Below are 16,236 nucleotides of genomic sequence, written 5' to 3' on the forward strand. Positions count from 1 at the left end.
ATGAAATCACAGGAGGCTCTGGTTGTTAGAGCAGCTTTGCCTAGGCCTGTGTCTCCCACCTGACGCCCCTCTCATCGAATAATTGAACATTGAAACCCCCCATCCCTCCAATCACTGCGCCCACCAAACCACAGCTTCTCCTATTTCCTGGAGAATTTTCTGCCACTGCCGCCTTCCCAAAGCAGATGGTAAATGGAAGCCAATATGTCTCCGGAACGGGGGCACTGCAGGTTGGTGTGGACCTGTTATTGATTAATGTTATTTCCTATTTCGGAGACATTAGTCGGAATTGCTGGATTTGTGTGCAGGACAGCTGGCCTGAGATGTTATTTCCAGTCCGCACAAAAATGTAGCAACTTTGTTATCAGGACCTAAGCGTGTCCCGTTTCTAAAAGTGCCACTGATGAGGCACCTGCCAGCTCCTTTGAACCTATCTGAGCCCCAGCACTGAAGAATCTAAGTACCAAATCAACTTACACTAGAAGTGGCTATGGGAAAATGTGTTGATAATTCAGCTCAGGGTCCATATTCCCCAATTTAGCCCCGAATTCAAGCGTATAATTCTGCAACAGTTCAGCACTAGATTATATTTTCAGCCTTCTATTTTTCCCCTGCTAGGTTGTCACTTTCTAAGTTCTAAATTGTAGTCGTGCATTTTTAAATACGTACACACGTGAATGCATCCGTGGCCTACGTTAGGTGACTTCATAACAGAGGTTAAAACAAATGAATACGATGAACTTTGCCTAGTTTCTTCCAAAAATAAGTTCTATTTTTGGACGGTTCGGGATGTCAGTGGTGCTCTCAAATGAACCATCTATTATTATTATTATTATTATATATATATATATATACATATATATATATATATATATATTTTTTTTTCCAAGGAGTTCCAAAGGCATGGGCATACCTGGAATGGTAGAATGCAACAATTATTGCTCAGTTTGCATATGATGTTTACATCGGCCAGTAGTGCTACCCCGAAATGTGCCCAGGGAGGGGCCATAGGGAGTCCATATCTTCTTCCATTCTTTTTTCTACACGGTCGGACGCATCCAACATGGATTGGCTTTTTTGTAAAAGGATACGTTTTGGGGCACCTATAGTTCTTCAAACTGCCAACTTCCTAAAACTTTGCACGACGTTCTTCAGGTGTTCACGCCGATTAAATTTTTTCATGTAGTAGGTTAAGTTATTTTCTCCCATAAGGAAGGGCTCAGAAGTGCTACGGGGGTCTGTTTGGAATATTTCGGGGGAGCTCGGAGGGGGTCTCTATTAAAAGTCCGCCAGGAGACGGTGTGTAGGGGTTGAGCGGGCGCCCTGGACACGGAGGCTGTGGCGGATCCCCAGCACTGTGTCTATGTTGGGGGAGGGAGAGTCCTGTCAGTAGGAACACATTCACCAGCTTTGTGTTGGGGAAAGGGCGGAGGAGGGTGAAATATGCCGATTTAGCTGTTACAGGTGTTCGAGCTGTGTGAACTCACCTTGGGTGTCGCGTGCCTAGTACTGGGAGGTGTGACTGAGATGCGTGGACTCACCTGAGGTGCTATGTACCTACACCTGAGAGGGTGGACGATCTGCGTGGACTCACCTGGAGCGCTCGCCTGGGATGCTGCGTGCCTAGACCTGAGAGGGGTTAACGAGTTGAGCTCAGTGGATTCACCTGAGGCGCTGCTGCCTAGGCTTGAAAGAGGTGGCCGAGCCTTCAGGACTCACCTGGGGCTCTGCGTGTCCAGACCCCAGAGTGGTCGAGCTTCGTGGAGTCATCGGGGGTGCTGCGTGCCTAGGCCTGAGAGAGGTGGCCGAGCCGCCCGGGGCTCACATTGGGTGCTGCGTGCCTAGAGTGAGAGAGGTGGCCGAGCCACCCGGGGCTCACATGGGGTGCTGCGTGCCTAGGCCTGAGAGAGGTGGCCGAGCTCCGTGGACTCAACTAGGGTGTTGTTGCATGCTTAGGGCTAGAGGGGTGACCGAGTTGCGTCGACTCACCTGGGGCGCTACGAGAGGGAGAGAGAGATGGCCGAGCTGTGTGGACTCACCTGGAGTGCTGCGTGCCTGGCCTAAAGAGGGGTTGCCGAGCTGTGTGGACTCCCCTGGGGCGCTATGTGCCTAGACCTCCTAGAGGCGGCTGAGCTGCGTGGACCTGGACTGCGTACGTGGGTGCGACAGTAAAGCCGCGCCCCCCGGGCAATGGGCATTCCCCTGACACATGTGGTCTGGCATGTGTGTGAAGATGGCACACGGGGGTCGGCTTGGCTGCGGGAGCTCACCTGTGCTGTGTGTATGTACTCGCAGAGGTGGTCTCGGGTGTGTGTAAACATGGCAGTGGTTGCCCAGCTGTGCGTGCCACCTGGCAGAGGCGGCGGAGTGGTGTGTGGGCCTACAGTGAGGCGGCGCAGCTGTGCCAGCTCACCTGAACCAGCCTCTCTCCCTGGTCTCCTGGGCTCTGCCTGGATGCTGGACAGCGACATCGGTCGCACCCCCACCCTCCTCTCCCCGTCCCCCACGTCCCTGCATCCCCCGCTTGTTGTCTGTCAATCAGCAGCAGCAGCAACAGTGCACAGCGGGAGGGGGAGCCGGGAGGGACTGGAGTGAGGGCGGATGATGCTGACGTTAGGGGGGCTGGAGGGCAGGATGGAGCTGGCCTCGGAAGGGCTGAGGGAGAATCAGAGAGCAGGAAAGAAGTAGGTGGGGGAGAAATGATCCTTAGGGAAAGGTACTCTAAAACAAGTGGGGAGAAGTAAACGAGGAGGCAGAAGAGGTTGAATGGAAGGGGCGGCGGGAGAGGAAGAGGGAAATGAAAGGGGCGACTAGATATAGAGAACGTGAAGTGAACAGAGAATGAGAGAGAGAGAGAGAGCAGGGGGAGGAGGCAGGGTAAGAGGAAATACCTGAAAAGAAAGGGTAACCCCGGTGAAGGGAGAACTGGCGAAGGGGTGATGGCAAGGAGAGCTAAATAGGAAACTTCAGACAGACAGATAGACGGACAGAAGGGCGGACGAGAGACAGACAGAGATAGTAAACCTAAAAGGAGAGCAAGAGGTGTAGTGGGGAGTGACAGAAGAGGTAGTTAGAGAAGGCCGATCTTAAGAAAGAGGGGAGTGGGGATGGACGAGAAAAATAGATGGGGAAGAAGTGACTTTCATAGAGGCCTAGTGGAGAGGAAGAGAGGACGAGCAAAGAGGTCGGACATGGTGGGCAGAGACAGAGGGGCAGAAAAATGAAAGGGAGGGACTGCCAGAAAGAGGACACTAGAGAGCGGAGAGGTGCAGGCAGAGAGAGGCGAGGGACAGGCGGACAGAGATGAGGGACAGACGGTGAGAGGTGAGGGACAGGCGGAGAGAGGTGAGGGAGAAGCGGAGAGAGGTAAGGGACAGGCAGAGAGAGGTGAGGGACAGGAGGAGAGAGGTGAGGGACAGGCGGTGAGGGACAGGCGGAGAGAGGTGAGGGACAGGCGGTGAGAGGTGAGGGACAGGCAGAGGGCGGTGAGGGACAGGCAGAGAGAGGTGAGGAACAGGCGGTGAGAGGTGAGGGACAGGCGGTGATGGACAGGCAGAGAGAGGTGAGGGACAGGCGGCGAGAGGTGAGGGACAGGCAGGAGTGGAGAGCAGCCTAGGGGAGGTGCAGAAAGACGGATGGGCTCGACGGGGTGTTAAAATGGGAGGAAACGGTGTAGGGAGAAAGGGAGGGAAGAGTAAAAAGGTGCAGAGAAGCGGAAGAGGATAGGCGGGAGGTAAACAGAGGCTGAGGAGAGGAAGGGAGAGCGGGGAGTTGAAGAGGGCGGTTTAGAGGGTAAGAGGAAGAGGCAGTGGGAGGAGAGGCGAGTAGAGGACTGGAAGAGTGGGCTAGAGATGGTGGAGTGCGCGAAGGGGAATAGGAGTTTCGGTGGGGTGTGAGGGGTGTGAGGGAAAAGGTAGACAGGTGGGAAGAGAGGGGACTCGCAGTGGGGAATGTCAGAGGGGAAGGGAGGAGTGTCTAGAGCGGTGTGGAAGTAGAGAAGAGACACGAGGGGTGGGAGTGTCAGGGATGGAGGGAGAGGTGGCACAGAAAGTGTCGGAGTGAGAGGTGGAGAAAAGCTAGGGTGAAGACAGGTGGAGGGAGAGGAAGGAAGGGGCGAGAGTGTCTGAGGGGATGCGAGAGGTGTAGGGGGAGGAGTGCCAGAGAGGGAGGGGAAGTGTCCAAAGAGGCGGAGGAGAGAGGCAGAGGGACGCAGTGACAGAGGAGAGACACCGAGGGAAGAGAAGTGTCAGAGAGGGAGGAGGAGGTGTGGAAGAGACACACAGAGGAGGGAAAGGAGGAAACAGTGTCAGCGGCGGAGGGGAGAGGAAACAGAGGGAAGGAGAGAGCGGAAGAAGGAGAGTGACAGAGAGGGAGGCAGAGGTGGAGGGAGAGGTGGGGAAGGAACACCCCGGGAGGGGGAGAAGAGGTGTGCACACAAGTGGAGGGGAGTGGAGGGAGGGGGAGGGAGCCGCCGCGCCGGAGAGAGCAGGCAGCGCTGCAGCCTGCAGCATGCACAAGGTGGTGTCTGAAAGTGCAGGAGGCTGGTAGGCGGTGCTGCGGCCCCTGCGCGCTGTACCTGCCCCTGTATGCCCCTGCACTGCCTGCCCCCCGGCTCCCCTGCCCCCTGCACCCCCCCTGCCTGACCCCCGGGCCCGCCGCCGTTCTCCGCTGCCCCCTCCCGGGACTGGCCGCCTGCATGAACCTGCGCAAGGGGGAGAAACTGACCATCAGCATCCAGGAGCATATGGCCATCGACGTGTGCCCGGGGCCCATCAAGCCCATCAAGCAGATCTCGGACTACTTCCCGCGCTTCCCCCGGGGGCTGCCCGCCGCGGTGGTCAGCCGCAGCCACTCTCTCAAGGCGACCGTCAGCCCCCAGTCCTCGGTCAGCCCCTCGGACCCGGGCCGGGAGGAGGAGGAGGACGTGGACCAGCTCTTCGGGGCCTACGGGGCGGAGGCGGCAGCCGCGGCGGCCCGGGGGCCCCCCAAGCCCCTCGAGGAGGAGGCCGACCCCGACGGCTACGAGTCCGACGATTGCAGTAAGTGGGCCAGCGGCTGCGCGCTCCCTGAGTAGCCACCTGTTCATCTCCACGCCGCCTAGACGTAAACCACCTGTTCATCCGTAGAACGCTGTTTACTCTCCCCTGAACTGTTCGCGCCTGTTCATCCTTACAGTCTTATCTGTTTATACTCTAAACCACCTGTTCATCCGTAGAACACTGTTTACTCTCCCCTGAACTGTTCTCGCCTGTTCATCCTTACAGTCTTATCTGTTTATACTCCAAGCCACCTGACATCCTTAGAACGATGTTTACTCTCCCCTTAACTGTTCTCGCCTGTTCATCCTTACAGCCTTATCAGTTTATACTCTAAACCACCTGTTCATCCTTAGAACGCTGTTTACTCTCCCCTAAACTGTTCTCGTCTGCTCATTTTACAGTCTCATCAGTTTATACTCTAAACCACCTGTTCATCCTTAGAACGCTGTTTACTCCCCCTTGAACTGTTCTCGCCTTTTCATCCTTACAGTCTTATCTGTTTATACGCTAAACCACCTGTTCATCCGTAGAACGCTGTTTACTCTCCTCTGAACTGTTCTCGCCTGTTCATCCTTACAGTCTTATCTGTTTATACTCTAAACCACCTGTTCATCCGTAGAACGCTGTTTATTCTCCCCCGAACTGTTCGCGCCTGTTCATCCTTACAGTCTTATCTGTTTCTACTCTAAACCACCTGTTCATCCGTAGTACGCTGTTTACTGTCCCCTGAACTGTTCGCTCCTGTTCATCCTTACAGTCTTATCTATTTTACTCTAATCCACCTGTTCATCTTAGAACGATATTTACTCTCCCCTGAACTGTTCGCGCCTGTTCATCCTTACAGTCGTATCTGTTTATACTCTAAACCACCTGTTCATCCTCAGAACGATGTTTACTCTCCCCTGAACTATTCTCGCCTGTTTATCCTTACAGTCTTATCAGTTTATACTCTAAACCACCTGTTCATCCTTAGAATGCTGTTTACGCATCGTCGAACCTATCTCGCCTGTTCATCCTTACAGTGTTCCAAACCACCTGTTCATCCTTACACCGCTGTTTACTCACACTTGAACTGTTCTCGCCTGTCCGTCCTTACAGTGCTCTAATCCACATATTCATCCTTACACCGCTGTTTACTCACACTTGAACTGTTCTCGCCTGTCCGTCCTTACAGTGCTCTAATCCACATGTTCATCCTTACACCGCTGTTTACTCACCCTAGAACTGTTCTCGCCTGTCTGTCCTTACAGTGCTCTAGTCCACCTGTTCATCCTTACACCGCTGTTTAATCACCCTTGAACATTTTCTCGCCTACTCTTCCTTACAGAGTTATCCGTTTATACTCTAAACCACCTGTTCATCCTAAAACCGCTGCTAACGCATCGTTGAACTGATCTCGCTTGTTCATCCTTACAGAGTTATCTGTTTACACTCTAAACCACCTTTTCATCCTTACACCATTGTTTACTCACCCTTGAACTGTTGTCGCCTGTTCATCCTGACCTGGTCCTAAACCACCTACGCAGCCTGTGTAATCACCCTTGAACTGTTCTCGCCTGTTCTTCCTGTTTACACTATAAACCATATGTTCATCCTTACAATGCCTTTTACTCATCTGTGAGCTACTGTCGCCTGTTCGTCCTCACAGTATTACCCTCATACTCTAAACCGCCTGTTCACCCATACACCGCCTTTACTCACCTGTGAACCGCTATCGCCTGCTACCCATTGCCTTATAGTATTCTCTGTGTTTATCCTTACAAAGTTGTCTGTTTAAATCCTGACGTTACCCTTTCATCTATACTCCGGTATGTGCTTAGACTTTAAACCACCTCTTCATCCATATACTGCTATCTGCTTAGACTTTCAAGGACCCGCTTTTTTACACCACCTCTTCATGCTCACAGTGCCGATCACCCACCTTTAACTATATCCGACGGCATCCTTACACTGCGAGCTGCTTACTCCCTAAACCACCTGTTGGTCCTTACACCGCCTTTAAACCATCCTCGAACCGCTCGCGCCTGTTTATCCTTACAGTGTTCTCTGTTTATACTGTAAACGACGCATTCATCCATAAAACACCGTTTATTCATTTCGAACTGCTCTCGTCTGTTCTTCCTTACAAGGCTACCGATGCCCCTTACACCGTTCTTATGTGTTCATCCTTACAATGCTGCTTAAACCCCGAAACGCCCTTTCAATCATACACTGCTTGACTTTACACCACCTCATCATCCTCACAGCTCTGTTCACTCATCTTTAACTCGCGGATCATCCTCACAGCGCTATCTGCTTATACCCCGCACAACCCGTTCATCATTATAACCACTTGTGCATCCTTATACGGACATCTGATTATACTTTACATCATCTCCTCACCCCTACAGTGCTGTCTACACATGCTTAAACGAGTCACACCGTCTGTCCTCACAGCGCTATCCGCTTATACCCTAAACCACCTCTTCATCCTTATAACCACGTGTTTCTCCTTAAACTGATAATGTGATTACAGCATCTCTTAATTATTACAGGGCGGTTTACACATTTTTAAACTAGCCCCACTGTTCATCCTTACACTGCTACCTGCCTATACCTTAAAGCGCCTCTGCATCCTTGCACCGCTGCTCACCCACCCATATACAGATGGTGTTCAAGAGTACTCGAAAGCACCTGCCCAGCTCTACAGTGCCACCTGTTCATCCTTGCAGTGCTATTTACACATTCTTAAACTAGCCCCACTGTTCATCCTTACAGTGCTACCTGCCTATACCTTAAAGCGCCCCTGCACCCTTGCACGGCTGCTCACCCAGGTGCTGATGCTGTTTACGTGTGCTGTAAAGCACCTGCTCATCTCTACAATGCCACCTGTTCATCCTTACGGTGCTATTTACACATCCGTAAACCAGCCCCACTGTTCATCCTTACAGTGCTATACCTTAAAGCGCCCCTGCACCCTTGCACCGCTGCTCACCCAGGTACTGATGCTGTTGAAGTGTACCGTAAAGCACCTGCTCAGCTCTACAATGCCACCTATTCATCCTTGCAGTGCTATTTATACATTCTTAAACGAGCCCCACTGTTCATCCTTACGGTGCTATTTACACATCCGTAAACCAGCCCCACTGTTCATCCTTACAGTGCTATACCTTAAAGCGCCCCTGCACCCTTGCACCGCTGCTCACCCAGGTACTAATGCTGTTGAAGTGTACCGTAAAGCACCTGCTCAGCTCTACAATGCCACCTGTTCATCCTTGCAGTGCTATTTATACATTCTTAAACGAGCCCCACTGTTCATCCTTACGGTGCTATTTACACATCCGTAAACCAGCCCCACTGTTCATCCTTACAGTGCTATACCTTAAAGCGCCCCTGCACCCTTGCACCGCTGCTCACCCAGGTACTGATGCTGTTGAAGTGTACCGTAAAGCACCTGCTCAGCTCTACAATGCCACCTGTTCATCCTTGCAGTGCTATTTATACATTCTTAAGCGAGCCCCACTGTTCATCCTTACGGTGCTATTTACACATCCTTAAACCAGCCCCACTGTTCATCCTTACAGTGCTATACCTTAAAGCGCCTCTGCACCCTTGCACAGCTGCTCACCCAGGTGCTGATGCTGTTTAAGTGTGCTGTAAAGTACCTGCTCATCTCTACAATGCCACCTGTTCATACTTTACACACCTGTTCATCCTTACGGTGCTATTTACACATCCGTAAACCAGCCCCACTGTTCATCCTTACAGTGCTACCTGCCTATACCTTAAAGCGCCCCTGCACCCTTGCACGGCTGCTCACCCAGGTACTGATGCTGTTTAAGTGTACTGTAAAGTACCTGCTCATCTCTACATTGCCACCTGTTCATACTTTACACACCTGTTCATCCTTACGGTGCTATTTACACATCCGTAAACCAGCCCCACTGTTCATCCTTACAGTGCTACCTGCCTATACCTTAAAGCGCCCCTGCACCCTTGCACGGCTGCTCACCCAGGTACTGATGCTGTTTAAGTGTGCTGTAAAGTACCTGCTCATCTCTACATTGTCACCTGTTCATACTTTACACACCTGTTCATCCTTGCGGTGCTGTTGACACATCCTTAAACCAGCCCCACTGTTCATCCTTACAGTGCTACCTGCCTATACCTTAAAGCGCCCCTGCACCCTTGCACGGCTGCTCACCCAGGTGCTGATGCTGTTTAAGTGTGCTGTAAAGTACCTGCTCATCTCTACATTGCCACCTGTTCATACTTTACACACCTGTTCATCCTTGCGGTGCTGTTTACACATCCTTAAACCAGCCCAACTGTTCATCCTTACAGTGCTACCTGCCTATACCTTAAAGCGCCTCTGCACCCTTGCACGGCTGCTCACCCAGGTACTGATGCTGTTTAAGTGTCCTGTAAAGTACCTGCTCATCTCTACAATGCCACCTGTTCATACTTGACACACCTATTCATCCTTGCAGTGTTGTCTGTTTATACTTTAAGGCACCTGTTAATGCTTACCCTCATCTGTAAACTGCCACAGTGCTGTTTGTTCATACTTTAGACCACCTGTTCATGGTTATACTGCGACAAGCGTGTACTGCAAACCACCTGCTCATCCTGACATCACCTACTGACTCCTAAATTGCACTCCTATGATCCTCCTTACAATTCCACCTAAGTATATGGCATACTTACAGTGTTGTTCACCATTAAAGCGCCATATGTTTAAACTTCAAACCACCTGTTCATCCTTCAAATCACCCTTAATCTGTTCTCTATTGCTCATCCTTACAATGTTGTATAGTTTTAGCTGAAAACACCTGTTCAATCTCACACTGCTCTCTATTCATCAGTAAACTATCAACACTTCTATATCCTTTTACCGATTTAGGTCACCAGCTCATCCTTAATCTGTTATCAACAGTTCAGTAGTACAGAGATGTCTGTTCATTCTTGAAACCACCTGTTCATCCGGAAACTCACCCTTAAACTATCCTCGATTGTTCACCATAACAATGCTGTCTGTTTTTATTGCAAGTCGCCTTTTCATCCTTTAAACCCACCCTTGAACTGCTTTCTATTGTTCATCCTTACAATGATGTCATTTTAACCCACTTACACGTCCTTGCACTGATATTTAGTTCCCTTTAAACCTGTAGTAACTGTTCATCTTTAAAGCGCTGTCTGTTTATCCTTTAAATCGTATCTTGCTAGCTACTCGGACATGCCCTCGGCCGTCTCTCACAAGTTAATTCTCAAAGTAAGATCTGTTGTTCCTTAAACTGGTAACTACCCATCTTAAACTGTTATCCATTCTTTCTTAAAGTGTCGTGGGCACATCCTTACCTGTTCTCTACTCTTTCTCAACTACTGCTCACGTTTAAGTCACAAGATATTTATCTTCACACTGCTATCCGTTCATCCCTAAACTGCTACTGCTATGGTTTCATACGTAAACCACCTATTGAGTCTTAACTATGCTCACCTCTTGCCGTCTGCTGTCGCTTCACCCATACACAGTCTTATACATGCATCCTGAATCTCCAGTTTGTTCATTCTCACAGGTTGCTTACCTGTTCTTTCTTAAACTGTACGTGTGCATCCATGCACTATTTATTCATTAATCTTACTTCACCGTCTGTAAACTATGTAGGTTTACTAGTCCGTTACTTATGTATTTAACCTCACACTTTTTTGCCTGCCATGGTCAGTCCTAGAATAGTTACCCTTAGACTGTAATTGTTGCTGACTGAGAAGCACTTCAGACCTCTATGGTTCTTAAAATACCACTTCAGCTATTCATCCATAAACTATTATCTATTCATCATTCGAGGTGTTTGCAGAACCCATTGAACTATAACCTATTCATCCTTAAACTGTAAACTGTTCATCCTTAGACTGGTGCTGCCTATCCATGCTTAAACCCATCTTTCATCTACTCCTCATTCTCATTTACAACTTCTCCTTGATTCGCCCTTCAGCTGCTGTTCTTTCCTCACCCTTCGCCCATCTAGCCTCTGACTCTCCCCGCTCGCTTTCAGGCTTGGGCCCTGTCTCTTGGCCTCTACGATCCACACGTCTTAATCGCCCACCGGTTATTTATTTATTTAGCCCGTGCTACTAATAAATGTCACCCTTTACACCCCCCTCTGGCAGGGCTCTCTGCCTCCCTCACTAGCCTGGTGGAGGCTGCAATCATATGACTTCAGCTCACTCTTCATTCACCCATCCGGCGCTATCATCGCCCCTCCCCCGCACTCTGCTGCATCACTGCCCCTCCCCCTCGCCCCCCACGCTTCCGCCCGCTTATTTAAATGCTATTTAAATGCACGCTTAGCTGTGCTTATTGATGGTGTCATTAGGTATTTATTCTTGGGCTGCTATTTATGTATCCTCTCCCAGCAATATTCGAACAATTCCCAATCGTGCATAGTTACCAATCTGTCTGCAGTGCTCCCACGTGCCCGGTGAACATCTATTTATTTTTTAACTCATGTCAGTCTACACCCATCGCTCATCCGCTCTGGCGTGCTTAATAGGCTTATTTCCCACCAGGCATCCACCTTCGTTTAATTATTGGCTCTTAGCAGCTCACTATCTGTCTGCGTCCACAACCCAGAGGTTGGCAGTGCAGCTCTTCCGGCCCTCAGTGCCACGCGCCCCCTACAGGATAAGGAAGTAGCACAGCCTCGAGAAGCATCAAGACCCGGATGTTGTCTGTCTTGCATTAGGCATTCACGGGAGGCCCTTGCCTCAGCCACCAGTTCTTGTGCTTCAGGGACTCCTCACGATGGCAACCTGGCTGCTTTCACATGCTTTTTCCTTTCTGTTTACATTCAGCTTTGTAGCACCAGTTGCTTTATTTAAGAGATCTGCAAAATAGGCTTGTGAAGTGAAATCATGCTGTTTTAAGCCCTCTCGTGGTCATAACTCTCTTATTAACCTTGCAATATGTAGTGACTTATTGAATTATTTTGTGTACACAAAATGGCAATGGGAATTTTATAATGCATTTTTCTGTATCTGCCTGTTTTTTACAACACTTCATGTTGCCATTGATTTTGGCCCATTTTGGCCAATTTCTTCTAATTATATTGATATTGTAATGTGTTTTCTGTCATTTGCATCTTTGTATTCTGCCATTTGAAAAGTGCCCTGACACCCATTACGTCGGAATCATACAGTAAAAACTACTCATAAAAAATAACCTGCAGCGCAATGTACCGATAGACCATTGTGTGGGTGTAAATACATCCCAGGCCAGGGTCTAGCCTGAAGACTTTGAAGGTACTTAATATATAGAGGCATCACGTGCAGTATTCATCCATTAACGTTGTTGAATGTGGGAGTGGGAATGACTTATGAGAGGTGGAGCCTCGCAGGGCGATGATGCTCCACCCCTCCCCAAGACCAATCATGTTCAGCATATCACTTTTGGTACATCTGTGTCTATGGGACATACATTTTTGTTCTGTGATGACGTTTTAAGTTTTTGTTCTGTGATGAAGTTTTAAGTCAAGGTATTTAACTAGAACAGGGGCTTAAATCCAGAGAGTGGGGTTAAATCTCATAAAATAGGCCTTGCATATCTGGGTCCATTGATATTCCTGTGTAGAATTATTGGGCCATGGAAGTTGAGAGGCGGTAAGCAGTGGGTCCCCAGGGTAAGCTGCTCCATGATAATAACATGTAATTTGTATTTGAGTGATATTTGAGTAAATAAGTGTTTACTAAGTTTTTCATTTACATGTTTTATTGGGACACGTGTATCTTCGGGCGCGTGGCATAACACGTGTATACACAAATGACTCGATTTATGATATATATATTTTAGTTGTTTCCATTCATGTCTACGGCCTACTCTCTTCCATTTATGTCATGCTGTCATCAGCGTTCAGTGTCAGGGCTTCTCTTCCGCCACTCACAAGGTTAGATTGTTCCTTCATCTGTCTGTCGGTGCCAGAGTCACCCATCTTTCAGTGCCAGTCTCTTTTTGCCAGTGTCATGTTCTTCCGAACGTGGAAGAACATGGCACTGTCCCGTGGTCTCAGTGAACGAACCCATCTGAGTTCTGTTCTTACTGTAGAGTTCCACCTGAGCCCGCATCTGCCTTTCCCTTCCACCACTGCAAGGGCGTCCCCTCCTCAGCCATCAATGCCAGGGTCTTCTGGAAGCCAGTCCTTTCCTAAGCCGGTCCAATCCAACTCAGCCCAATTGTAATGCTGGCAGCCACATATCCTCCCTTCTCTTCCTTTGCAGGCAAAGCCATAATCCCCCTGCCCCTCACTTTAATGACCACCTAATTTTTCCCCAAAACTTTCATTAGTGTCAACAATGTTCCACGCTTTTCTGTGCCCCAATTATTTCACCTTCCCACTCTTCACTCCTTCCCTTCTTCATCCTCACCTTGTTCTCCCTCACCAGCCAGTGCTGGCAGGGCTGTCTCTGGTCCATACTGTTTATGTCAGTGGGGTTTCCCTCCAAGGCAAGTAGTGCCTCCAGTGGCCCCCGACTTTAGCTACCGCAGCAGTCTCTCTCTCCTCTCCTGACCACTTGTTACCAGCTGTGTATCAGTTAAAGGCCACAGTATCCATCATCTTCACCTGTCAGAGGCCGTGGGCCTCATTTCAAGGTAGTATTAGTACCGCCGGTGTCCTTCATCTCCAGGTGGCGCTATCAACGACTCTCATCACTGCTGAGTAGTAGCTGTGTTCCTTATCCCAAGTCAACACCAGCAGTGACACTCATCTCTACTTTGTAGCAGCAGGGTCCCTCATCTCCACATGGATGAATAAGAGATTTGTAAAGCGCACAGCTACTCCAAAGAGTGTCCCGATGCTGAACCAGCAAAGGTACATCAATGACAGACCACCCTAAACTAATGCAAAGAAATGTTTTTTGTGCCTTCCTAAACAATGATTTTTGTGATATGGTCCAAAAAAAGGGTAAGTAGGTTCTGCTCCCGGCTTGCACGGACTGAGATTGAGTGGCCGCCTCACCTCACCTTGCAGTCGCAGAACGAAGGGTGTGAGGATGATGGTATTGCTAGGTCTTGTTAATCAAGTGTTGCAGGCCCTTCTTATAAAAGGCCTGGTGAATAAAAATGAGTGTCTTGAAATTATACATCTCTTAGATGGTGGGGGACGGTTTCCCATCTTGGAATATCAAGAATAATGTGCTCTTTTTGCCTAAATCATCTTTGGGTCCCCACAGTAGGTTTGTGGGAACCCAAAATAATAACTCCTCCCACCATTCAGTGTTTGTTCAAGCTCTCTCATGGTTGGAACTTTTGTTTTACAGCTGGGAATAACCTGTGTTTTAAGGGCCTTCTTTGTAATATCATTTTTATAGACCTGCTATCCGTGAATATATATAATGCACTATGCCCTCTAGGGGCTAAATATATGGTTATACTGCAGTATTTATTGCTGTTTCTTTTTGTGTGGTTATGCCCTCTAGGTGCTATGTAGTTACATGACCATGTGTCTTACAAATGCTACTTTCATTGTGGTGTCCTCTAGGGGCTGTTCTAAGCATTACAGCAATATCAACATATTAAAATATTTGTGGCACGGAAACTTGTCCCATAATGCTTTGCAGGGCATCACTTTTACAAAACATTTTTGCTCATAAGTCAGCCTGTGGTGGTCCTAGGACAATGGGACCACCTTCAACACATTGCCCACAATGTGCTCTTTTCCCCTACATCATCGTTGGGTCCCCACCTTATGTTAGTGGTGATTCCAAAATAACAACCCCTTCCACCATGCATTATTTTTCAAAACTTTCTTGTGGCTGAACACTTTGTTTTGCAGTTTCGTAAAAGCTATGTTTATGGAACTTGTTTGTAATAGCTTTACAATAGTCCTGCTAGCATTGAAAATGTGTAATGCACTATGCCTACTAGAGACTAACTATATGGTTACACTGCATTACTTTTCCATTTTTTTCATGTGGTTATGCTCTCTAATGGCTGACTGTGTGGTGGAGAAGTTCTGAGGCAGATTTAAGAGCCCCTAGAGCCTCCTTGTGCCACATTAAAATGGCACAAGGAAATCTAAGAGATTTCTTTGTGTTATTTTTATATGCACTTTTAATGCCTGCTCAGAGTAGGCATTACAACAAAGCATACCATTGATTACAATGGGCCTCATTGGGCTTTGCAGGATGACACTAATCTTCAGACTAGTGTAAAAAAATCAGACGCATTGGGGGGTGCTAAGGGGTGCAAGAAAAGTGATGCTGCACTGTATGCAGCGCCATTTTTCTTAAATATGCCTCTTTGTTTTAAAGGACTGGTTTGTAATATCACTGCAGTAGGCCTGGTAGCCCTAAAACATCCTCCAGGAGCTGAGTATATGGTTATACTGCATTACTTGATCTTGTTTTTTTCATGAGGTTATGCCCTCTAGGGGCTAAAAATATGGTTACATGACCATGTTTCTTACAAATGATATTTTAGTTATGGTGCCTTCTAGGGGCTGTTTTGAGCATTAGAGTCTAATACCAAAGGTTTATTTCATATGAAGGTTTATGTGATAATTGTATATGTTTTTGTTTTAATAATCTGTCTTTATTACAATTATGACCATAATTCAGGCCAACTTAACATCCTTATTACACTATGACTGTTTGAACACTCCTGATATGTTTGGGTGACCCTTCTAGTTTATTTGTCCTCTGTGACTGTCCTGTGTTTTTAGGGGGAATTGTGTTAGCCATCCAGCAACTCTGATGGTGGGGTGGTGAAAGTGGTATTCTATTGGAATTAGCATGGCAGATTTATATTAGGATCCTAAATGCAACATTTTAATTTTTTTTGCTGCAGGTAGAGGAAGAAGGTAAATGGAAGTGATTGTTATATGCAGGGCTACTGGAATTATATGGCAGGAAAATATGACATTACGAGGCGGGGTTGACCAATTTATGTGGCAAGAAAAGTCCAGTTATGAATTTACAATGCCAATAATTCTTTCTCAACCTATTGCACTGCAAATGCTTGTTTTTAGTTACTACCAGAAGTGACACTCATCTCTACTTAATAGCAGTATTGTTCCTTATTGCAAGGTAAAACCAGAAGTGTTGCTTATCTCCAGAGCCTACCAGCAGTGTGACTGATCTCCTCTTACTACCAGCAGTGACAGTAATCTCTACTTAATAGTAGTGGTGTCCCACACCTTTAGTTACAACCAGCAGTGGCACATAG

The 16,236-nt window shown here is 48.2% G+C and overlaps 1 protein-coding gene across 2 annotated transcripts in view; it reads left to right on the forward strand.

Annotated features, from left to right (window-relative positions):
* The first annotated feature begins 4,210 nt into the window (after positions 1-4,210).
* DOC2B (double C2 domain beta) overlaps positions 4,211-16,236 on the forward strand; it is a 1,627,913-nt gene continuing 1,615,887 nt past the window's right edge. For both annotated transcript variants that reach the window (XM_069226394.1, XM_069226395.1), the window contains exon 1: positions 4,211-5,039. In XM_069226394.1, the coding sequence (XP_069082495.1) occupies positions 4,697-5,039 (343 nt within the window). In that variant the 5' untranslated portion in view covers positions 4,211-4,696. The remainder of the gene's footprint in view (positions 5,040-16,236) is intronic.

Source organism: Pleurodeles waltl, chromosome 3_1, assembly GCF_031143425.1.
Source record: "Pleurodeles waltl isolate 20211129_DDA chromosome 3_1, aPleWal1.hap1.20221129, whole genome shotgun sequence".
Classification (NCBI taxonomy): domain Eukaryota; kingdom Metazoa; phylum Chordata; class Amphibia; order Caudata; family Salamandridae; genus Pleurodeles; species Pleurodeles waltl.